The 26620-nt window shown below is 39.5% G+C and overlaps 1 protein-coding gene across 16 annotated transcripts in view; it reads left to right on the plus strand.

Annotated features, from left to right (window-relative positions):
* Ome (omega) overlaps positions 1 to 26620 on the plus strand; it is a 173916-nt gene that overhangs the window by 116318 nt on the left and 30978 nt on the right. For all 16 annotated transcript variants that reach the window (XR_010299561.1, XM_064127305.1, XM_064127313.1 and 13 more), the window contains 3 exons: positions 10689 to 10741; positions 15915 to 16114; positions 24250 to 24419. Coding sequence is in view for 15 of the 16 variants with exons in the window: in XM_064127305.1 (XP_063983375.1) it covers positions 10689 to 10741; positions 15915 to 16114; positions 24250 to 24419 (423 nt within the window). In the remaining variant the exon portion in view is untranslated. The remainder of the gene's footprint in view (positions 1 to 10688; positions 10742 to 15914; positions 16115 to 24249; positions 24420 to 26620) is intronic.

Consider the following 26620-nt stretch of genomic DNA (forward strand, 5'->3'; position numbering starts at 1 on the left):
AGTTTTCAATGGAAACTCGAATAGACCATGCGAGTCTGACTTTTCTCGCTTTGAACTTCATCAATCAGAATAATTGTGATATCCAATTTAACAGGAGGACAGACGCCCAAAGGGAGAGAATTTTTTTATAAAAATTACCCTACCGTTCCACCAAACTATATCATGACCCATCATTATCTCATTTCCACCCCGAAGCTTGGGAAAAATTAGGGTAATTGTCTGATACACCTCCCCCGCTTCTAAAACTCGATTAATTGCCTGATGATGGACAGGGTTCGGTTCCGTAAAAATTCAAGGTCATCCGGTAATTTTTTCCTGAATAATATTCACCCCGGGAATTACCAAACTTTTCTGGTAATTTTTATCGAACTATTTCCTCCCCATATTAAATTACCACTGCACACGAAAATCAAAGTTAGATGAATCGTAATAGGCCCTTCAGTAATGAGATTAAATCTCCAGCTTATCGACCATCCTGAACCCATTAGAGTCTACGCATGATACCATTGAAATTATCGTTGCGTATTACAATCAGTCACAGCAGTCCATAGACTGCGTGATGCGGGAAATCCCAATAAGACCATGCGATTTCCCGAAATGATCTGTCGATTAATTCCGTTTATCGGATGTATTGTGGCTATTCACAGTGACTATGAAAGGCATTTGTTGAGCCATTCCATGATTTATGGTCATTGGCCGTTATCATTTCAGATTGAATCACTGCGGGAAATGCTCACGTTGATATTGACAGAAATTATAAAGATATTGGGATTAAATTTAATAATTTTCCATTGCGAGTATCGCCGACGTCGGGCGAACGCCTGCGAGAGGAGAAAAAAAGAAAAATAATTTCCCGGACTTTTCCATTTTATTTTATAATTTTTTTCTTAATGAACATTCGCTTCAAATATGTCTGACCCGAGTGGGGCAATTTCCAGGGGAATTTTCTCGTCGTTTGAGCACTTTCAGAGGCTTCAAATGTGAAACTGAATATTATTGATAGTAATCCACCGACGTGGTATGTTCTGTTGAATATAACATGCACTCAGGCTCGAATATATTCAAAATATTTTCATTCATCGCCAATCATCGAATAAAATAGTCTCACGCGATAATATCGGAACGTCGTCGGTTCGACGTTCAAAATTCCATTTGTTGCGACAAATTCCGGTGAATTCCACCGCGAGATATCATTCGGGGACAATGTACACGTGACACCGATACATTTTCCCGGTGCTGTTGTATTATTTTCTCAAGTCGAGGGAGAGTGGCTGGGGATTGGAAAATACATGCAATGGAACATTGTCGAGAGACAGGAAATGATGGTACGGAACAGGGTCTGGGCTTGTGTCAATGCATGAATCCCAACAAAAGTACGAATGCTCTTTGTATCTGGTAAAGTGACAATGCTTACTGACATTCAGATACGTCTTTTGACATAGCCCCGGTAGTTTTGACGGTTGTACAATCATTGTCGTTCTGCGATCATCGACGTGATCCTCGCGCATGAGAAAATATTCGCGAAATTTTTGGTTTTTAGGATGAAAAATGGGAAATTCGCCAGTGAATTCGGTTTCGAATAATCTTCCAATCGTTGGAAGACATCTTGACAATGGAATAATTATTTTCTGACTCGAGTACAATTTGTGCGATAATATACGACACGTGAAAAATAATTGATTTCTTCCAAAAATTATTTTTGTGTCGTAATTCTTATCCAACAACAATTTTGTTGATTTATTTTTTTTTATCTTGATGGAAAGCTTCCAGAGGTGTACTAGGAAATTCCACCAATAGTTTTTAAATATTCAGTGGAATAATCGTCTCTTTTGTCGTTCCCCAAAGGACAGAAAATATAACCGTTTCATCTTAACATTTCAAAGCACTCGAGGCTGTGACTCTGACATTGTCCCTGTGCAGCAAACATTGACGATGAAATTTCTCAGATTTATGTGGACGAGCTGAATAGCTTTCCGGACTTTTTACTCAACATGGGGGTTAACTATTCACCCAGGCTTCTGCCAACATCTCCACTCCCGTAACAAAGTCTTCATAAATATTTGTATTCGATTCTGTGGATTTTCGCGGAGCAACTAACGTGAAAAATACTCCCAACTTCATTTAATCAGAGACTTCATTAATTACCAATCAAGTAATTGGATGGATGACACGATAAATATACCAACACATATGTAATAATCCTATGTTTCTATCTAATACCTCGGCTACTCTATTCAACTAATCAATGTGAACTAAATCACTCAACTATCAACTTCACAGCCCAACAAATTATTACGACAATCAATATTTGACGTACGCTAAGCGACTCCTCCCCTCCGACCCAATACAATTAATTATCATAAAAAAATATTTACATTCAATCCTTGATTATAATGTAAACCTCTCTCATTTGTCCCCGATTTCCAATACACAATTACCAAATTAATAGACAATTTTAATAAAAAAAATTCGTTCACTTTAATTAATGACATATATTAAATGAATCATTCATTCAACAACTTCACATAATTAAAATATTTTCCCTGCAATAAATATTTGGTGCGCAGTAATGCGAGTCATTCTCATCAACGTCACGAAATTCTCCCTCAACCCCTAAATTTCAATATCATTCCACCCCTTCACATTTCGAGTCAATTTTCACCGGGACAAGAAATACCGCGTATAGTTTTATCTTTTTTTTTTTCGGATACGTGTACATATATAGAATTTCGCGAATACTTGCATAGACGGGATGCACTTAACCAGCGGTTAATCGCAAATGACTTTACCAGCCGTTATTGCCAGCACTCTCGCACGATTTCTGGTCTGTGTATATGGGTGAAACCACGACGTGAATAGCAGCGAGAGGCCACGTACCGCCACCACCAACGACTGCAGATTGCGGCACGATATCGGCTACTACGCGGCATGACCGAGTGGTGGGAAATTTAACGCATCGGCAAATCCTGTTAAAGTACCAGAAACGTCGTTTCCAAGCTTAATTGTCCGCACCACTCACGAGTGTATCAGTGCCAATAGTGTCATTACATGATCAGTCCTGACATGATCGTAACCAACCATTAAGCACTCAAAAGTGTCATCCAGTGATGCGCGGAAAAAAGTTTTTGATAAAAGTTGGATCTCAAGAGGGGGAAATGTGGAGACTAATTTTTCTGATAAAATTAAACTTCGTCCCTCGTTGCACCCCCTGAAGGCCTAATTTTTACGTACATTTCCTTTTCGTGGGCTTCACAGTATAGGGGTGAGTTACTTCCGGTGTTCTGTGGAAAATTTTCCAGGAATTTTCGCGCATACAGCTGGGGATCGAAGACGAAGGCAATCAATTGATTTGATAAATATTTTTTTAGAATATTTCAAGCTGAGTTTGGAATAAAAATGAGTTTTAACGCTTGAGAAGTTACCTCGTATTTTACATTTTATATGACGCTCGGAAGACTAATATTTACGCTGCTATCAAAGTGAATTATGCGATGGCGAAATTAAATTTCGAAAGTACGCTCGATCTTTTCAGTTCTTAGGGTACCAGGGGATGGGGATTCTGTGTTATTGTTCCTGAGGTTCACTGAACACCTAAGGCATTCGATAATTTTCGATAGATGAGCCATGATAACAGCTATGAATAATTCAGATGTGAAGGGGACTGAGTCGTTTTCCATCGAGATCGATTTATTCTCGATATTTCAGAATTCGCTGAAGATTGTAAATTTCTCTGAATCACTTTCATCTCAATTCTCCCGTTTTTTAACGCGACGAGAGGAAAAAATTGAATTATTTCTATATTTCATTCCTCCACGGACCCAAATTGTTGATAAAAGTGGAAATTATCGTATCGGAAATTATCAAAAATTATTTCCGAATTCAATTTCTGAATTTCCTTCGACTATCTCAGGATCTTCAAATTTTCGAAGATTCATTTCTTTGAAAATTCGTAAACCCACATTTTTGAGTTGCAAATCAACCTACACATTTACATAAATATTCCACATCAAGTGACGAATGTTTTTCAATTCTATCAATCAATTTTATCTCAAGAATTTTTCATCTCTGTGATCAATTGATTTTGCCATTTCATTTCGCCATAAAGTACATCGCCAGGATATAAAGTATCATTACTTCCATGCACTCACTCATAAATTGCGATGAGATCATCTTCTCAATGCACCCCCGCCCCCTCCGGTCTTCCATAAAGTTCTTGAAAAAAAAGAAGCATCAGTTACCGTATGATAAATTGAAAAATTCACGTCAATCACGAATATAAATGAGGAGATTGGCGTAAAAACTCGGTAATTCCTCGTGGCCCAGTTTTTGTGTAATCCCGAAGGGGCTCACGCCTACCACAATGAAATACTGAATCCCGCGATCGATTCTGCGTGCGAAATCGACAGGGAACCCGGTCCTGTGGGTGACCGCATTCGATTCTGGCCATACAAAAGCCACATTCAGTTGCACTTCGCATGCATTCCCATAGATTATTGCACATGCAGTTCACATAATCTATTCAATAACAGAATTCAAGGGGAGATGGACACGCAGTCCTAATTGACACTCATAATTACTGCACAACGTCACACAAAAATATCTAAAATATTTACTAATCGTACATTTACGTCAAAAATTACCAATATTCAATCCGGAATAAATCGATTAAACAGACCGCGACCATTCAATCAAAAAGTTACTCCTCGACTCCATGATACCCATTCTTTTTATGTTGAGATTAACATGATACTATTCCCTCCAGAGTACTCAGGAAAAACGAGCGTTTCCTCATTTTTCAACATCATCACGTTGTTCCCCAACTTTTATCGCTCAATTTTTTCCACCGTTAGATTTTAAGGCTGAAACTGCACCCAGATAAAGCTCATTCCGTAGCAACCAATTTGCCAGTGATGAAACCGATATGTACCCTCGAACTTTAATGGTAACCATCTTATCTGAGAGCACTTGAAAACTCGATTGACCTTCGATTTTTCCAGCTCATCGCTTTCAATTAGTCAAATTGGTCTTGAATCTCCGACAATTTCGACGAACCGGGATGAGATTCTCCCATTGTCTGCAGCATTTCCGTCACCTCAATTACGAACAGTCCAATCAGACCCCACACCCTAAACATACCTCCAAGTCATTGAAGACGAAGTGCTCCTGAACATCTTGAGCACCTGCTGATCAGTTCCTGGTGCTGGTGCCATCACCTCCCCAGGAGGACCTCGAATTTTCGTCTTGGCGGATGCAGAGGCCAGAGGATTATGACAACTCAGGGTTTATGACCTGACATAATAAGCCAAGATGATGGGCTCCCCCAGGATGAAGAGGTCATGCTGAATGACCCGACGATGAAGCTGATTACGGTGATGGAAGGGTCCTGACTCAACCGAGCCACCACTGGATGAAATCCACCATAACTCCAACTACTTTGCCAACTTTCTGTTGATTCATTATCACATCCCCCGGGTAATATTCCCCGAGGTCCACCGGATGTCCATTACGATCGGTCCAAGTGGAGCACATCTGAATAGTCAGTCCAAAGTCTATTCGAAGACGATCTTCTATGGATCCTGGGCCATTCACATCTGCAGAGCTATCGTCATCAGGATAAATTGTGGCGAAACAGCTCAAGAATTTGGTAATTGGCCCCAGCACCCTAATCCTCCACCTAAGGTCCATCTAAATTCACCTCACCATGAGAACCCACAATATTCGTCTTTATAGACGCAGACGCCACAGTATCATGACAATTCCGAGTTTATGGCACGATATAATAAGCCGGGGTAACGTGGCTGTTTCAGGAGAAAGAGGAGCTGAATGATGCGACGATGAAGCTGATTATGTTAATGGGCAGTCATGAATCAAAAGATGAAACATCCGCTGCATGAAAGTGACAATAACCTGGTGCCACTTTGGTGACTCTGATTCACGACTCTTTGATGATACACTCGCTCGTTCGGATTTTTTTTTTCATTAAAAATGTTAATGGAATGCGTTATTAAAGGAGCTTTCAATGCCCTCATCTGAAAGGATTATTTGCACGCAAGCAATTCCGTTTTGCGTTAATCAACAGAATCAAAGCGATCTACCAGTTCTCTCGTTCTGGTGAAAAGAGCAAAAGCGCCTTCAATTTGTCGGATATTTTCTGCTGCATAAAGCCATCAGTATCATTTCAGGAAAAAATGGAGGGAAAACAGAAACTGGGGAGGTGGAAATATAATGATTTTTACATAAACTCGAGAGGAAGATGAAAGTCAAATTAACGACATGGCGAATAGTTTATTGATTCACAACCGAGTTCTTTGCATCAAACGTACTCATTGCGGTGAATTTTTTTCATTCACTTTGACGTACCAGAGCCTCGGGGAATGGTAATTCTGACATAATATGGTGTCATTGATGGCAGCGTAATTGCTAATATTATTTCTATTTTTTCCTCCACCTTTTCTGGTAATACTAGACAATCGATAGGTGAATTTTATCATGACAGGAAGTGGATGGGTTCTAACAGACTAAATTAAATATATCAGAGGTTGTGACACGCGATACTAAGTGAATTTGTTAATTATTCCATAATTTTCACTGAAGACTATTTTGACTGACGTATTTATCACAATTTTTAAATAATTTTTCGATCTATATCAGGATGAGGGCGAGGGGGGAGTCCTACGTGACCCTCTAAATGAGTCGAATCCTTGTAATGTCTTTAAATATAATTATCCTATAACTATTCACCATCCACACCCCACACCATCTCCTTCCACTTTTTATCGGCGATATTCCCTCAGATCATTTGAATTCATTCCCTCATTTTTTTTAACAACCTCTGTTATTTCAGCCTCTCCCAAATGAGGACCAATAATCCGGAATTTAGGCCCTCCGTATACTCTGGGACTAAGGTACAGGATTCGTGCTGATACCCACGGGATCAGTTACTCCAGATAACGAATCTATGAAATATAATACCAAGAGGCAGCACTAAACATACCCGGTTCACCATAATAGTGCACATCCAATCGGCCCCTTACGATATTCGTGATTTATCGATATCCTTGGAGCGTTCTATCCACCGATGAGAGCATTCCCATGGAAACGAGTAACTGATAGTCCAGCAGTTCTCCTTTGTTTTATTTTTTTATTTCTCCAGAAGCAGGTGGAATACATAAAACGTGAGATAACGTCGGTCGATGGAATATCTTCTCCTCTAGATGAACCGGCAACATAAGGCCATTGATTACGAAAAAAAAAAAAATTTCTCAGCAATTCCAAACCGACGGACATCGATCTTCGAGATACGACGATGAAGATTTAATAGGCTGTGGGTGTGTGAATCACAGCCTATTAAATTTCCACCGCCTGCTGCTGATTTTCTTTATAAAAAAATCCTGAGGCGATGGACCAAAAAACGAGAATAAAATCATAAATTCGTGGCGGGGCACAACATTGGCGGAAGGCTTATCAAGATGAAAAGTCAATAGACTGCTGGATATTGGCGACGATCTAAAATCATCATTCAATGTCTTTACTGATCTCCAGGGCCAATCGACCGGACTATCTTCTGTATTCGGTAAACCGCCCTTTGGACGGCGAATTCTTCTGGACAGACAGAAATTCATCATTTCTCTGCACTTGGCACACCATTGTGTTCATTCATCAGTCTACTATCATCAGTATGCAGTCTCAATCATCCCACTTCCCTTTCAACACGATGACACCTCCGTACTCACCCTTACGCTCCATTTATTTTACGACATGTCGTAACTCTGACGCCCAACTCACGGACAACCATTTTGAAACTATAAACTGTCATTGGCTCGAAATGCTATTCATTCCGGGGTCGATATAGCTGTTTTCAGTGCCACAATTGGTGATAAGACATCCATTTGGAATTGCCTGCCAATTTGAATATTATTTTTGTGGAATTAAAGTTCCGCAATGGGACGACGAATGAGGAAATTCAATCAATAACAATCAATATTCCAAAGTGATTTAACTTTATCGAGTTCTTCCCTAATTAATTATATCAGTACCAAATTACTCCTCAAATCGTATTCACCCCGACCGCCCCCTCCCCCCTGCCCTGGAAATTAATCGTAAATTGTTCCAAAAATTTGATTTTTTAAATCGCTCCATCCGAGGGTTAATTCCATCCAAAATGAAAATCTTTTCCCTCCGGGGTACGGTGAATTTACCATACGAAAGGATGATTGAGGTGGACACACACTAACGTGTCAAGCTGAAACGCGTTCGCCAGTAAAATTAGCGATAACACAGACGAGCTGACCCGTACACGTTCAATTTTCAAGCAGGTGTGCAGTGCTACAGACCCGCGGGTTAACGATCCTGGTCTTCAGCCACGCGAGTAAACCAACGTAGTGGTAACCCCGACTATACCTGTATTTGTTAGGGGATGAAGGGACGGCAAGGGTCGCTGTGAACGCACCACAAACGTCGTGGCACCATGTGCTGCACTATTGGTCCGACCATGCGTTGACCCGCACTCCTTGATTTAGAATATCGTTGCCCACATATCCGACTCAGTGCGTCTTTTTCCGTTACTATCTCGACTAATGTACTTTATAATTTTCAAAATTAAACCCGTTACTTCACTTCATATATTTGAAAATTTACACATAAATTTTTTATTAAATTTTTTTCTTGTAAATATCAGGAAAATTAATATGTGAAAGGAACTTGAATTCTCCCGGGTTATGGAACGACTTCATCACTTCAATTAGTGATTAGGGTTGTTAGAAATAATTAGACGAGTCGATTAGTTGGATTGAGTTATAGAATCTAGTACCAAATCGTCCGAAATAAAATTATTGTCTCCGAAAAATCGGTTGACGAACTTTTTCGAGGCGTCAGATGATTTCAGATGATTTTTCCAGAAGCTCTAAGGGATTTTTACAAAAATAAAAAATTAGTGAACGCGGCGAATGCCCGGGGACTCATCATCCCATGAATTCCCAGGGCTCTCCAACAATGCGCCAAAAAACATTAGCATAAACAAGAGCACAACAAAACCCGGATGCATTCTCCGTCGTAAAAAGAGTGAAAAACAAATTGAAAAATATAGTAACGCTCAAAAATTCTTGCGAAGACAGGAAGCAATGGGCCACAAATGTGTTTCCATATTTTACCCACCTCCATCTCACCCCTTTATACAGTATTCTCAATGCTGTATACCGGGAGAGGCTCCCTCTTTAGCAGAAACGATTTATTTCGAAATATTCCGTACATAGTAGTTGGATTGAAGCCAAAAACGGAATCGAGCGATTCACTGAAAGAGACCGTGAGTGGGTGGAAGAGAGGGCGTTAAGTGCATAACCAGAGCGAGAAGATTCAACAGAGGGAAATCCAAATAGAGGAGTGAACCGACGCAATCGGCCTGGATTACGTGGGAGAAGGGTCCTGGAGGATTAAGGACATGGGACAGACTGGAAAATAGTCAGTTATATGCAAAGAATACCTACCGAGTGTTCCTTTGACGCTATAAATTGCAGATCGCTCGATCGTTTACAGTCAATTTGGAGTAATTGAATTTTTATTGAATTGCTCAGTCACTGATGGTAAAGTTCATTATGCTATTTTAATTAAAAATGAGGGGGTGGGAGAGGACAATGGCGACGAACAGCCCATCCCTGCGCTCCACGATTAGGCGAGATCGATAATTTATATCGGAGTAAAATCATAAATTAGGTGAAAGTCACCTTCGTAATGAATCAATGCAATAATTAAATTTCCATATACCGAATGCTGTTGTGATTAATGCAATTAGCTTTCAGCTTTAAGCTTTTAGATGATTCGGTGGAAGGGGGGTAATGACTCCCAAGTTATTTCACGTTTTTTTAGTTCAGTAAAAATTGAGATAGAAATTCAGAATTTATTTTTATTGGACTATTCAGGTTGAAGCCACACGAAATTTGAATTTTCCCGAAAAAAAAATCGGTTTTTTCTTCGTGTAAATTTTCCGCAAGTTTTCTCTCCATTTAAAAAATACAGCAACATCCCTTCGATCTCTATCGCTATATACTAGCATGCAGTCTCGCCCTTGTGTATATACCAGGCAACAGTCATGATTTATGGTTTATTCCTGAAAGAGTTAATGGAAGCAAAATAGCACCGGGGCACCATGAATCCTTCCATATCGGTGAACATTATTGATGGCAAGGCCTCGATACTGAACGCTATCTACCCATACACCGGAGAGACCATAATTTATTGGCGAGAACTGTTGACTATTAATACCTACCTCGCACCAGAAAATTTCATATTTTCCGAGTGCCAATGAAAAGATGGGGGACATATATGTCGGCTTTACTATAGAAAAACTAGATTTCATTCTATTTTTTTTTGGTTCGTATGAAAGGGAAAAATTTTGTTGGCAATTGGAAGATAAATCTGGCGGCTACATGATACGTTCTGCATTCGCGATGGGGGGAAAATTGTTTTATCATGAAGGGGGATCGTAGGTGTATCAGATAATTTTGTTTGTTCGGTGGAGTTGAGTTGTTTTATTCATGAAAATATTTTCTACATTTTTTTTTTTGGGATGGGACTGCGCTGAAAGCTTTTCAGCATCAATTGAATTCAATTTGATGAAGCCATTGATGATTGTCATGTATTGATCTGGTGTCTGTACATTTATATTAATGATTTGTGATTTTTTATTGTTTCAGTTTTTCCGCCACACTTACCTGGCTGAATACAGAATCGTTAATCTGAAAACTAAGTGAGTACTTCTCCTTTTTTTCATTCAGTGCTGCAATATCAATTAATTTACTCATTAGCTGGTTAAACAGTGCATTTCCCCCTATTGACAGCTGTCAAACCGGCCAATTTTTACCTCAAAAATTCCACCCCATTCCTCACATCCCCACAAATGATTCATAAACAAGCTGCTTACCCTACGCACCCCTCGTGCTATATTTCACACTTACCTCAAGTAGAAAATTTTGATTTGCATTTTAATCTCGGGGAAAGTGGTGCCCTGGGTGAATACAAATGTACGTGCAGTGCAAATTACAAAATGCACCAGAATTTAATCCGACTTACTCCCGCGGTTTTCTCTGTTTCCACCAGTAGTCCTTCAGGAGCGACCCACTGAGCTTTTTTTCCTCCCACCCCTTCCGTTAAATTTGTACATTAACTTGGTATCCGAGTGGCGAAAAGACCAGGAGGGAGGGGAAGAGAAAAATCATCTCCTGATTAAGGTAGCGAGGATTTACCGTGGCTTAACCTTAGGATTTTCGCGAACGTTGGCCATTTTATTTTTCTTCCTTTTCTCCAGTCATCGCTGCAATTTGTGAATATTTTTTACATTCAAATGTACTCATCCTTATTACCATTTTGTTTCCTTTTTCATTTGCCAAATTCCTTCTTTCCGGGCACAAGGAATCCACTTAAATAGAAACCCTGGGAGAAAATTCTTGAGTTGGTATGTGTATGTGTGTGTGTGTTTTTTTTTCAACTGGAGGGAGGGAAAGAATTGCCATCATTCTGCGGTCGTCGACGCAGCAGAAGCCTTCATTTCTCTCAACGGTATTTCTCGGCGTTGAGCTCATCTTCTGTACACCGGAAGGAAGGGTTTTTACCCGCTGATGACGTCACTTACAAAGACGGTAATAATGAACGTCAAAGCGCCGTAGACACCTGAATGTCTTGGAATTCGTATAATTGTTGAGGCGGGATGGCAATCCATTGAATACGGGAGCTATTGTTTTCGTTCCATTTGGATGGTCTCGCTGATGGATGAAATAAAATTATTACATTTTTAAACGCACACGGAGAGAAGAATTGTTTAAACATTACGTGTCTGTACCGTAATCCAGAACAGTTACGCATTTTTTTTCTGGACCGTTTGGACTTTTTCCTTAAAGTTCTCCTTAAAAAAAAAATCTGTAATTGTTCCGTCATTTTTACCGAATATTCTTTTAACTGACAGATTACGGTATAGTTATGTCATTTTTAAACAATTTTCCCCTCCCTGTGGGGCTGAACCGGGTTTTTCGGGGGAGAGAATAAGCGAAGACAAAATTACCGTTTTTTTCTCGATTTACTCTTTGAATATGGAATTTCCGGGAGTGATAATTTGCACGTCGTTAACTCCGCGTTAATTCGATATTCGGGGGGATGTGACGGAAGGAGATTCGAGAGAGCTCACCAGAAGAGGTTATCACGTTGTGGGATAGGGGAAATATCAAGCTGAGGCTTAAATTAGCGAATGGTGGAGCACAATGGATGTACCTCCGATTGTGGATTATCCAGACTACGATCAGCTTGGATTATTATTCTGGTTAGATACACCATCTTTGATGGGTGGCGTTAATGGGCAGTTTCCACCCGAATCTGTCATTTGTATCCGAGAGATCCCCCGAAGTTGTTTCACTGGTTCTTTTGAATATTTCCGAACGATGTTGAGAAGAAAAAAAATTGTTTCTGGAGGGGAATTGTGATGGAACTCATTTGCTCGGGTAAAAAAAAATTCTTGGTGTTCTTTGGACGTAAAAGCACACCACGTAACACAGAATCATGAAAAAATATAATAAAAGAAAAACAACTTCATAAAGGTTACGTTAGGGGGAAAGAAAAATGGAGCAGAATGAATGAGTCAAAGGGTTGACACGAAAAATTGCAAAGTGGTCCAGCTTGTCCATCGCGAAAGGAATATTTACTCAGTACTCCATCTATTTTTTATGCATAACATCAAAGGGATATCCACCCTCAATTACACCCCATGATTGTATAGATAATTAGGACAATAAATTAATTTAAAAAATCTGAGGAGACAGTCAGAAACAACCGGTCCATGTTCCCCTTGACAAATCTCTCAATGTCCGTCGAAAATATATAATTTTATCCCGCGAATGTTGTTTGCCACAAATCGATAGCCGGATAACCCTTCACTTGAATATATTCGTTGACAATGAAGGGACTATCTACCCCTCCGTCGACTGAGCCCGTTCATGCTCTGGAATGTGATGCAACGTTTAATGAATTATGCAGGGATGAACACCTCATTTACATATCTCGTCTTGAATTTGTATTTTCCGTGCACGAGTAGCTCCACCGGGAGAAGTACGGAATAGAGTGAAGTGAAGTTAAATTCCGGAGATGGGAGAATTTATCTCGAAGTCGAGGAAAACTGAGGGCGGGCGAACGCAACAGAAGTCACTCGATGCGAAAGTGGAGGAGCCACTCGGATTAACTAGCATTTCATTCTGATATCCGTTACGATTTATCGTGGGGGAAGGGAAAAATTGGATGAAATGGAGTTGGAAAATCATGGAAAATGTAGCTCTGTAAAAGGTAAATCCATGAAGACAAGGCATGATACATTTGCTGATTTTTAATATGGAAATAAAATGTGATCATTAACATGTGATGACGATGACTCAGGACTAAAAATTATCCTTCGAAAATAATGAAAAATGGCTCTTTTTTTTAAATTATTCTAACAAAAACCGAACGGAATACTCCGATTCACTCTCACTACCTCATGAACTCCATTTAATTTACCGTAACCCTTCTGTTCATTGACTCCACTATTGTTCCTGTACTCTCACCAAAAACTTTTCCACAATGCATGTAAATAACGCCAAACATGTGTGGAATTCGTGGTATCCACCAAGGACAAGGATGAAGAAGAATTTTCCCGTCGCGTGCTGGCATAAAAATTCCTCCCCCTTGGGTTTCTCAATTTAATTTGATACTCCCCAGTCTTTCATTCACGTTGCGTTTAACCCTTCGAGCCCAGAGGAGTAAAAAATTTTATAAAAATTATCCTGTCTTTCAAAAATTGCTGTCCCTACACCGATGAGAGCGTGTGCAATGGAAAATACAAGTTGACAGTTGACATAAACCTCTCACATCTCACAAAGGGAAATTCGTGTAGACTGAGTATCTCGGAAAAGGTCTGCCCTTTTGCACTACTCTCAAGTGCTTTTCGAAAATTGCTAGAGTTACAGCTGCACGAGGACTTTCACTCGCTTTTTTTTCTGAAAAGTGTTCATCTGCGATTCGTCTGCTCTCGTTTGCCTTTTGCGATGCCTTCATTAATGAACATGAGGAGTTATTAAGACGAGTGATCCTTTCTGAAAGTCCAAGTTGGTATGAATTATATATCCTCGAATTATCACAGTTCTTTCACAGCTCGAGGACACTCGGGCCTTCAAAGACACTTCAAAGATATATAATATGTTCGCTGTATAAAAAATGAAAATATTTTCCGTTTGCATTCGACTGAAAATATTGCGATCCTTCTGCCTCTCCAATCATACGAGATCAAGTCTCATGTATTCTTCATATGCATATTTATATTTCTTATTCGTAATGAAGTCGGTGAAACTCTCAAAGAACTGAGAAACATTAAATTAAAGGGATTTTTTAATTTTTAATTCGCCGATGGAATTTTTGAGGCGACGTAAACGGTTGGAATTGTCCTAATGTGTCAGTCAGACTGTCATTTGCACTGAAAAAAATAGTTTTATCAATCAAATTTCATGCAAATCTGTCGTTGTAAAAAATTGTAAACGTTTACACTCGACATGGGATTTTAGAGAATGTTTTACGATTCGTTCCATAAAAAAAACATAAAAAATACAATAGATGACAGGAAAAATTGCGACCGAGAATTTTTATGAAATGGTTTCAGTAGAAATGATTCTCCATCACAGAATAATTGTATGAGAAGTCGTAGCAATTATCGCTTCATTTTCGATTATATCAGATGAGTAAGTTCAATTCAATTGCAAGAGTGAATTTGACATTAGTGAAATATGCCCCATTTCGACAGTTGTGATCAGCCACGAAGGACATGATTGATGGACACATTAGAGGACACGTCAGAATCTGTTGTAATGGCATCGATTCAAAGCCTGAGGATGGCAGATCATGTGGATGCCATTGTCCAAGTGGATATCAATATCGGTTGTAATGACGCAAGTGAAATTACCCATTAATAATCGAAAATATTGGCAACTAAAAATATTTATAAATAAATTTGCGAAGGAATTTCCCAATTTTAAAATAAAATTAATATGAACGATAGAAAATGTTCACATTAAAAAATTTTTCTGTGTAACGTTCACACAGAAAAAAAAATTGCGGAAGAATTTCTGTGCAAATCACATTGTTTAATTTTATTGCATCACAACTACTACGAAAAATTCATTTATCTCCCGAATGGACACGTAAAATTTATTTATTTACTTGTCCACCCAGACACGTAATTCCGCACTCCCCCAAGAACTACCCTCAAACACCCTCTCACCTCCTCCCCATCCGCAGTATCAATCACCCAGCTTTCCATCCCCCAACCCCAGCCCCCATGACATCTCTTATGACAAAGGAAGAAGAGAAATTGAGAAGTTAGAAACTGGCACGTAACACACCCCCTCCAATCCTCTGGTCTTCCTCAACACCAAAGGAACTCGTTCCCAATTGTTCCCCGAAACCGACTGAGACAACTATACAACCCCTCCAACCCTATCGTACGCTACACGAATACCGCTTTTATTTATGGCTTCTGGGTAGAACGATACCCCTTTGAGACACAGTTACCGTATTTTCCACACCCTCTCCCTCCCACCCTGGCCTCTTCAGACTCTCTTTGACTCTCCATAACCAAGGAAAATGTTCTTTGTCTGCATTCGCATTGCACATCATCTGAAAAACGATCGAGACCTCCATAGCAACATTCGAGGATTTTCCCAATGGAGAAATATGAGATATCCAAGACAGATGCACCCCCATGTGCAACTATTAAGCTCTTTTTTGCATTTTTTTTTTCCATCCATAAAGCTTGATTTGTGAAACAATAAATTTCGGGAAAAGTGGAACATTTGTGAATTGAATCACGTGGATAACAGAAGATAAATAAAACTTGTTTGGATTATTGTTTGCAGGATTGAGACACTGGTGACTGTTGGAAATTCAACGAACCAACAATTGGCAACGTGGACCGGTGATGGCAATGGGCTGGTGTACGTCAATCAGAACAACATATACTACAGGCCAAAGGTGGAAAGTGCGATCGATTATCAGATTACAACGAGCGGTGTTTTCGGAAGTATTTACAACGCCGTACCAGACTGGGTTTACGAGGGTGAGTCGATGGCCTTTCTCCCTCTTTTGCGTATATTGTTCATTCCCTCCATTTGGTGTCCAGCAATTGCCAGGAGGGTGGGAGATAATGTCCTGCGGCGGCAACACCTAACTATTCCTCTTTTCCAAATCTCTCGAGGTTTATGGCGCGTTTCATAAACTAATCCCATGTTTTATCGGAATGTTAAATGAGTTTTCCAGTTTTTCGGTTATCGTACGCGTATTTAAGGGTGAAATTAGACCTCCAGGGGGCGGAGTGAGGGACGAGGGTTTGTTTTATCATAGAAATTAATCCCCTGCGTCTAATTTTTCCAGCAAAATTTGACCTAAAAAGTGGGTGATTGTCATTTTGACCCACGTTTACCCCTCGAGAGGTCTAATTTCTTCTTTAAATTTTATTCCAATTTTATTTTATCTAAAATTCACAGGAAAATTCCTGGAAACATCTGGACAAATTCACGTTTTAGCCAAAAAATTACAGCTCCAGCACTGGATTTTTTTCCTTTCCATCAATTTTTGGTTCCGCAGAGTCGAAAAAATACTTTCAAAAATTGTATAAAATTCAAACGTTTGTTTTCGCTGGCTCGTCGTTTCCGGAGACGACTCCTAAAAATTTCTGTGATATCTAACAATTTTATATCAATACACCGGAACCCCACGAGCTGCCCAATAAAATTTCCCCTGCGAGTGCCGGATTTTTTTTTGTAACCGGCACTTCACCCCCTCGTCCTCTTTTCACGTACGAGCAGTAGAATATTTCCCCAGTATTTCTCTCCGTGTAACAATGCAGCGATGAAACTCAACGTCTTATCTCCTCTCTCATCCCTCCCACCCCCGGAAATGTCATCATCCCCTTCTATCCTCCTGGACGTACATTTTTTCAACTGTCTATTTACCACGACAGTGTAATATCTCGGAGCTCAGCATACGGAAATATTCGCGAAGTGATGCAAACGCACACAACGATCCCCCACACATTCACACACTCAACGAACTGTTTATTCTAGTGTGAATGTTGTCGTGATGTAATACCTGAGGTTCTCGCGGTACGTCGAAATCCCGTCGTGGCAATAATTCACGTGCTTTGCGTTTTGCAGGGGGTAGGGGATTCGAGTGGTTGAGGGGGCGGGAGGGTGGGAAAACAGCGGCCGCATGACATTACACTTTATGCGTTCCTATATTAACTTTCGTCAGTTTCACGTCCATTTTCTTCGTAAAGCCAAATCCACTGTTACATTTGTTTTACTTTCCTCCCTCGAACTATAAATATACACGTAACGGTACGAAAATATGTGGTGAGATGATGGAAATATTTCCGGTGGGAAAAGAAATTTTGGATTAACATTGGTCCTCTAGAGGGTGAAATGTGGGAAGCAATAAGAACTAATTTTAAAAATTAAATAATACAACAAATCGTTTATCTGAATCCGATAGAAATTAATTCTTCGGCTCCACAAAAAAAAATTCTGACTTTCGGTAAAAACTCTGAATTTCGATACTTGAGAGCACTGAACTCCAGAGACAGAGGGTTGAGTTTGGAATTGTTCCTGATGCATTCCTGATGGTGAAATAGCACCGACGTAACGCCCATTGCGGTTGCGAAGCAAAATTTATCGTGGGAATATGGCGCGAGTGAAGTATAAGGGAAATGCATTTTAGATATTCGAACAAAAAAAAATTGAGGACAACATGAAATGTTACGGTGAATAAAGGGAGTAGATGTTCACGATTTTCTTTGGAATATTCATAGCCCCGTCGGCACTAAAATCTCCTGATGATCGTGATATTGTTGCCTGGGGAAAGCCATTGAGAGAGGTAATGTAATGTGATGGTGCCCCTGGTGCACAGTGGCTGGCTCGTGTTGACGGTGGACTATTTTCGGTGCTTACCAGTTACATACGGAAAAGTTTCTCGTTGTCCGGGCAGACATGTTTATGATGTTTCCACTAATATTTGTGTATGCGATTCTCTCGTCCAATATTAGCTGAACAGTTGTGGATATAAATTGAGGGAATGCACGTTATGCAATTGCGTTAATTAAGAAATTTTATTAGTAGATCGTTGCGAATAAAATGCAAAATCAAATACATATTAATTATCCGATGCAAACTAGACTCATCCAATTATAACAATTTTTTTTCTTAATCTATTTCGATGAATCTGTTGAATCGAGTTCCTCGCGAGCGAATACTCCAGGGAAACTCGCAATCGGGAGTTTTTGAATTTTTTTTTATTCGGGAATTTGATTTTGATTGAATATCTCAGGGTCTTGGAATAGGTTGGGTGGTTTCTTTCCTACCAATAGCGCCTATGAGACTCTCCAAATTAGGAGTCACGTAGTATAGAGCCTCTTCGAGGCACGAATCTCCAGCAGCTCGAACTCTCTCACAGAGTGAAGGCGGATTAAGGGAGATATCATCTGGAAAATCCTCTACTTCACTAATGGTGTCTCGTGACCGAAACCGCAATCGAATTCTTACGAGAATATCCGGCTCAGGATCGAGCGATACATCCCCTATATTCCACCCTTGAAGGATGTAATCACGTGCGAGATTATTTATTTCGTTAAGGCGCTTCCAATCATTCACGTTTCCAAATGATTACGTTCTCGATGGTATAAGGTTTCTCGGTTCATCGGATGTAATTCATAATGTGATTTGGAATATGAGAGAGATTATGGTGTACCCGCATTGTACGTCAGCGATGGGAAAGTAGATAATTCCACAAAGTGTATCGTACATCATTTTTATCTCATTTCTATCCCGGAGATTAGAGAATTAATATATGATTATCAGATATTATTCTGGGGTACGAGAAATTTTCTTCTTTCAGTCCAGTAATTTTTACTCTGCTGATGTAGTAGTTTTTATTTTTCCTATTTATAAAAGCTCAAGCACATAAATTAAGCCACATAAGACATCGGATAACTTCATGCGTAGGACTTTTTCCTAGTATCAGGAGAAAGTGCATCTGAACCAGAATAAATCCTGATCAGGAGATTAATTTTTATTAAATTTCAGTCAAAGAAATAGTAGGATTTACTGAACACTTTTGACATCGATACCAATCACTATCGATCATATAAACAATTCACTCAAGTCATATTTTCCGAGTGAATAAACACCGGAAACAGTTCCATTTGTACTTGAATATTCGTTGCAAATTCAAACGCATAATATGGAAATAATCGTATGGGAATATCAGGAGCAATTAAGATCTACAACTTCGATAGTCGATTTACTCATCCTCGTGGAGCATTAATGCTTGACTGCAGAATAACAATCGCTGCTTCCGCCATTTCAGCGTCTGCTGCTTGACTATTGGCTCATTCCGTTATCCTCCACTGATTCCTCTTCTTTTTTCCCCCCTTTCGGACTGTTCTTCCGGGAAAATCGTGGTATTACCGCTACTATCGATATATTTGTCACTCGAATCGCGAATGTCCCCCCTCCCCATCACAGACAAATTACGCAACAATAATCCAGCAGACTTGTTACCCCTTTTCTTTTATTTACTTGTTAATTCTCGGTGTTTCACACGAGGAGACAAAATTCTTGCGAAATTCCCGCATGTTCCATCGCGATTGAGCGTATCATCCCGGCTCCCTCGCCCCGTAAAATTGCCAATATTCTGCGCATTCTCGTGACGCGACGATCCGAGAATTGAATAGTCACGTGGTTGGATCAACATGCTTTATCCACCATAAACCTTCTTGCTATCATCCACAGACTTGGAACAAACTTTCGACGAGGAGAGTTCTCGCCTCGATGAAGGCGACTAAAATCTAATCCCGAGGATCCTTGCACCTCCTTGCATTAGCATGAGTCCGCTTCTTTGTAAAGTTCACGAAGGATTTTAGGGAGATTCGTTGTTTGGGGGCGAAGCTGATAGGATTTTCGGTTTACGACTCTTATCCTCATTATTATGTAATTATCACAGGAACATTATCCCAGACGTTCACAGGACTTTGAAACTACCCAATGCCTTGATATTTATCCATAACCCCGAGAAGAAGATGAAGGATTCATACTCTTCTCCCCAACTACCCTCACTACCCTATTAACACTTTAATTATGATTATTATCACAGTTGTTGTTATGCTCATTAGTCGTGAAAAGCTTTCAGCTGATGAAGAGAAGAATTTCGTTCAGTTTTTCCGCCCAAAAAATATCATTCGAGATTCTTCTAAATCTCCGGGGGCTGAGAAATAAATATTGCAGGGGTAGTACAGGGGTAGGGAATTTAATCAGATTACAGAACGAAGCAAGAAGATATTTTTCTTCGTTCTAAGGCAACAAGTAATTGAATCGAGGAAGAAGTCAGTTTAATCGAATGAGGGAAAGAGTTTGTGTCGTGTTCGGTGATGTTTCTCCTGGTTTTTTTTTCTCTTATTAATATTCTGATGAAAGGGTAATTTACGCCCCATTAGAATCACTGATCCACCCTGTGCTTTCACTCGGGTATCGATAAAACCGGGGCAAAGGGCATCACGTGCCGTTTACTATTTTCATCCCTCGTAAGGGAGTCGTCTATTTCCCTGGTAGCGCGAGGTTTCGATTGCTCGGCTTTAAGTAGTCGCCTTTAAGACCATCCCCAGGGCGATAGCACTGGAAAACCTACTCCACTTTCCATAGATCGACCATTCCACTACCTTCTGGTCGTTATTTATTCAGGATCCTCAATGCAGGAGAGACAACCGGGGTGGGCTTGCGACATATATCGAACATGTCGCATTGGTAACCATCACATTGCCTGGCATTGAGATCATTTCCCTGGGGGAAATCCAATGTCCGCATGCCTCCGGGGTCTTATTGATGTAAATGATGATGAAGATGATTTGGTCTTCCTAATTATTGACGAATGACAATCCTTGAGTCTTTATAATTATCATTTCATCCGTAAAAACATTAATTTGTCAAATTAGAATTTTTCGCGTTAAAAAATTCACGTCCGCTGAATATCTTTCAGAAATTGTTGGAAAAATCGGCAAAAGATCTTCGGAAAATCTCTCGGGTGGACCCGAAAATTATGGTGTAATCAAAAGTCGTATTTTTGTCGGTGATGGGAGCCAGGAATTTTACGATCGATAGTTTAATCAAAAACAATTATCAGGGAAGAGGACACGATTCTTTGATTCATTCGATTCCGAATAATTTCTTATCGAATTCAATCGTTTGTCGTCTCCGATAAAAAAAATGCCTTCTTGCCTTTTGCTGTAATCAAATTAAATTGGAAAGTTCTGTATTTCCTCGTGATATTGAATTCTTTCCTGGAGAAGAGGTCAGAAAATCTTGTGATAAATTCCAGAGATGAACTGTGTGCAGTGAATCTTCTAGTTCTCACTTGAGAGCCCTTGATGATCCTACAATCAATAGCAAGAAAAATATCAATCTCCAAGAATTTATCCCCCGGGCTTCAGCATATTTATTCATTCAATTTCATCCATATCCCGATAATTATAATAGTAATACTCGTGATATTAATATAAAAATATTCCTCGTCTCTCTCTGAAACGAGATTCGCCAAAAATTTTCTCTCATCTTTATTATGTTTAACTACAATATTGGGAATAGCTCTTTCCCATTAAGCCAATTACCGCTGAAGAAGAGTCAACATCTCCACGTTGATGAAAAAAAACTCTTCAGGAGTTCAATAAAAACGCTGGATAAAAAAAAACAGCGCAGCTGAAGGAACAAGGAAATATAGAACGAGTGCAAATCCTCTAATGAGCTATATCGTGAGAATTGTATGAAGAGGTGGATCAAGGCACCAGAGATTAAAGAGCAAAGAGAGGAGAGAAAATTTCTTGGTTTTCCAGGCCAGGGCGCCATTGCACTATATCAACTTGCGATAAGGCAACGGGGTATTGGTGGATGCTAGTGGTTCTTGGAATGAGACCTTTTTCTTTTCACTGAAAAGGAAAAACAAAATGAAAAAGAATCATAAATACAGAATGCAGAGTAAATTTAATTAAAATCTATGAGGTAGAAGAATAGGAGGATAATTCCATTGCTGAGAATGAATTGTTTTGTTCTTTATTTTCTTTATCGTGTACGTCTGAAATAGAGAGAAACCAGTGGTGCGTCAAAGTGAAGCCAATTTCGAGAGTATAGAGTCGAGTTTTAAATTGTTGCGAAAAAATTGCGAGTTAATGTAGTAAGAGATGGAGCGATTTAAATTATATTTTTGTAAATTATTTTTTTCGGGGAACGTGGGGTAATTTTTAATGAGTTTCGGGGGGGAATGTCTCATTAAATTGGATTAAATTCGGATTTTTGATGGGGAATTTTCAATTACCGTTTGAAGAGGGCAATTTTTATTTTACAATCTCCCTCTGCAGCTCATTAAGTCCCAGACTATCCGTTTTATCTATCACTAGTTATGGTGATTTTCACGTTAACTCAAGCTTTGATAAACTCATCAAATCTCAAGTGTCAGCTATTATCGCAGAAAATTTTCCACTTCCGACTTTATTAAGAGGATCTCCAAGTTTGACTTTCCTCAAGGGCACAATATACATCCACCACTCCACGTTATAATATTCTCATACAAGAAGAGGGCACATTACCCTGTGTCTCACGCACACTGTCATAATTAACGCAGATGGCTCGCTGTCGCAGGATTGACAATTTCACCCTCAGTGTAACAATAATTAAATTGGGGGAGTGTCTAATTTTGAAGTTACACTTCAACTCGCTTGACTGATGCCAGGGAGCTTTTAATAAACTTTTCATTCACCCGGATATGAGGGAAAGGTACACAGAGAACATGTAGTTTCATTAAAAAATAAAGCAGAGGGAGCACATTTACGAGCTCAATTTTTTGTTACAAGTTCTCTTTCCTTTCGAGGGACAATTTTATAATTATTCAAATTCGAGTTTTATTTTTTCTCCGCTGGTATAAATAAATATAATCTCATTGCTCGGTTGGAGATCCTCGGGGGATCGTGAGTTGTAAACTCTCGGAGTAAAAAATAAACAACAAGAGCTTTTGTCGTCATTTTTTGCTGAGACTTTTGCTCGCAACTCTTCGCTAATGAACCCGATAAAATGAATCATTTCCTCTTTCCAAATGTAGATATTTTTTACCTCATTTCATCCACCTTAATTAACACAGATTATACCCATTAGGATTCAAATAATTAATTTAAATCCTTGAAAAATCTAAACTTCCAAATTCCCAACAAAATTTCGCGGTTGACTCAATTTTAAATAAAGATTTAGATTTCCAATTCGATAGTCCGAAAGACGAGTGCATCCGAAACGCAATAAAAAAATGTCGAATGTACATTTCTACTGACCACAGCTGTACCTCAAGATAAACTGACTCAATTTCTTCACAAAAAATCTCCTGGATACCGGAGATATATTTCCACCAGAAGTATTATATTACCTCATCACTTTTTCATACCTTTTTTACGTTTTTCTCTCTTTCATCATTCCACTCAAGATAGTGATATCCGGAACGGTTGACCACACCGCCATCTTCCACCGAAAGAAGTATAGAAAAAGAGTTTCTTTTCTTCGTTTTGAAAAGCAACTTAAACTCAACGGCAGCTTGGACCTTGGAAAATGCGACGATCCTGTAGCCTACAAAGACCGCCCTCTCCTTTTATTCGCCCTTCCACCCTCCCCCCTCCTCCCCCCTACCGGGCGCCATCAGAGCATTCCCAGAGTCAGCCTTGGATATTTTCTCCATTTTATTTTTCTTATTTTCTTATCTCCGCACCGACATTCTTCTCGTGCTTCGCGAACATCGGTGAATTTTCTCTTTCATTTTTTTTTTTACCACCGAGCTTTGACGAATTTTCATCTCAACCCTCTTTAACATTCCTCTACTCTTTTGTGAGGGTCTGACCTGATTTTACCTCCTCTCATTTACACGGGGCGAAAGATCACCGCCGAGACGAGGGCACAACGTGTCCGGCGGAGACGATCCACCTCGTCTTCACCTCCCCCACAGCCCCCTCCCCCCCCCCGCCCCGGGAGCATTGCAGTTGACGCCCTCCAATTATGTATTAATAACCCCCTCGTCATTCACCCCAGAATAAAAATCTACCGACGAGGGGTTGACGTTGTAATTTAAGAAAATTTCCGAAACAAAAAGATGGATAATTTTTTCTTTTTTATGTTACAGAGGAGATTTTCAGTTCAAACAAAGCCCTTTGGTTCTCCCCGAGTGGGAAAAAAATGGCGTTCGGATACTTTGACGACTCAAATACTCCGGTAATGAATATCCCGTTCTACGGATATCCAGGCAGCCTCTCGTTCCAGTACCCGTCATCGATAACCGTCCGTTATCCCAAGGTAAACCACAAACGCGATCGGATAATCCGAAAAATACAATTTAAATTCCCTCCCCCCTCCTCATTCACCTCAATTCCTCAGTTTTTCTCGTTTTCCCCGCATTGTTACGAGTGCTAACCGTAACGAGATTCAGCTCAAATGGAATTTCACTTGATCGATAATGGAAATTCAACGTTTATATCAATAATTCAACGGCAAAAGTGAAGGATAAAGTGGTTAAATTTCACCCCATTATAAATAACATTTAATTCCCAAGGATCTTACGGGCTATATAGATCTAGAAAACAATTGTTCTCTCCTCAATTCAAATTAATTTAAATTATGTCTAAGAGCTTTTGGGGACTTTCTAATGAAATTCTTCAAGAGAAAAATTTTTTACGTATTTTTTACGCGAAAGCCCTTCGGAATAATCTGTGGTTGATTCTTCTGAAGATCTCTGCAAGACATTCCCAAGACAGGTATTTTTCCGCCTCCGGGCGAAAATTCATCCCCGAAACAAATAAACTTTGGAGGGCCCCATAAAAGAAAAGAGAACACGGAAATAAGAAGTGGAAACTGGCAGAAACAAGAATTTGTGAAGATCGTTTTACGATGTTTGGAAGTTTTGCCTGTGGTAGATTACCAACGGCGCCTTTTCAACTTCGCCTACTACTACCGTATATCCCACTTTCTCTTCACCACCTAAATGTAATTTACTTATGCATGAAGTCTGATTAAACTTGAACACACCACAGGGTTGCGCGTGTCCACCGAGTTTTAATTCCATTGAGTAAAAGAAAAACAACTCGTGTTTTTCATTCATTAATGAGCGGGCCTTTTATGAGTATATCTTGGAGTTCTCGGTTAGGCTTAACGAAAGACTGACACTGAAAATTATATTTATAATTAGGGAAGACACGACCTTTAAAAATTATTCATGTCAATTAAATAAATAGCTTATTTCCTTTGCACGTCAACGAATCATTCTAATATTTCTAGACAGAAGAATTTGGGGAAATTATGCCAAACTGACATTCCTGAATCCTCCATTGATTAATCAATCATTAAGTCGTTGCGGTCTAATCAATATTTTGAAAAAAAATTTCTTTCCCTTAAAAAATTATTTAATCTCTTTCCCCGGAGTTCTTATGGTTTTCTTCAAAGTTGTTTTTATGTCGGTACCACTGGTATTTTCATGCCCTCTAATTCCTCAGCAATCGCAAACGTCCAACTCTCCGAATGCCCAAAGAGTTTTATTTCCTCCTCGTAAAACATTTCGCACTTGCCCATTTCGCTCGGCCTCACGTCGTAAATGAGAGAAATATACACCGACAACACGTGTCGAGTCGTAAATATATTCCGACTATGATATATTTTTTTTTCTTCTATATATTTATGATCCCCCTCTACAGCGGTTCAATTCTTTCCCCCTCTCGTGGCATTGTTTTCTTTAAAATTCCTTTGTTTACGAATATCATAAAAACAACAAAAATGTTGTACACTTGTTCTTCCCTGAGTTGCAACTGCTCTTACCTTCTAAGAGGGTCTGGTTTAATAAAGTCTCCTGGTGCCTCCCGTTACACATAGCCTACCTCGTAAAGTTTCGTGTTTTTGAGCTTTAAGGAGCTCTCTGATGCTCGTAACTGAGACTCTTTTCTCGTTTTTTGAGGACAACACCTTATCTCAACTTATACGAGAACACTTTTCTAACGGTAGTAATGCTACACGCTCGAGACCATTTTTTGATTAGTTTTACATCCTTGGGAACCACATTACCGTGATAAAGTAGGGAAAAAAATTCATAAAATGACAAAACGCTGGAGACTTTATCACGAAGAAGAGAACACACCATAAAGCATCCTTAATAGGCACTTTCGTTTGAAAGCTGACAACATTTAACATCGTATCCTTCATATTAAATTACTGTCAACATCAAGGTGCATTTTTATGCGACAGTATGTTGCAAATTGAGGGGACGAGAGGAGACCAGGGTGTGCGTATGTTGCGTTGAGAATGATTAGTTGCTATTTTTTTTTCAATTTAGAAGCACTTAATATGTCCAGAGGAGAAAACGAGAATTTTCTATGAGCTATTTCACGTTGAAACGTTCAAATCCTTCGACGAATTTCACTAATTACAAATGACTAATTACTATTCTTTAATATTCTGTGCATGAAATGCATAATTGCCAGGCAGAAGTAATTTTTCTCCCAGAGCATTAA

The sequence above is a fragment of the Diachasmimorpha longicaudata genome, chromosome 9 (assembly GCF_034640455.1).
Source record: "Diachasmimorpha longicaudata isolate KC_UGA_2023 chromosome 9, iyDiaLong2, whole genome shotgun sequence".
Lineage (NCBI taxonomy): Eukaryota > Metazoa > Arthropoda > Insecta > Hymenoptera > Braconidae > Diachasmimorpha > Diachasmimorpha longicaudata.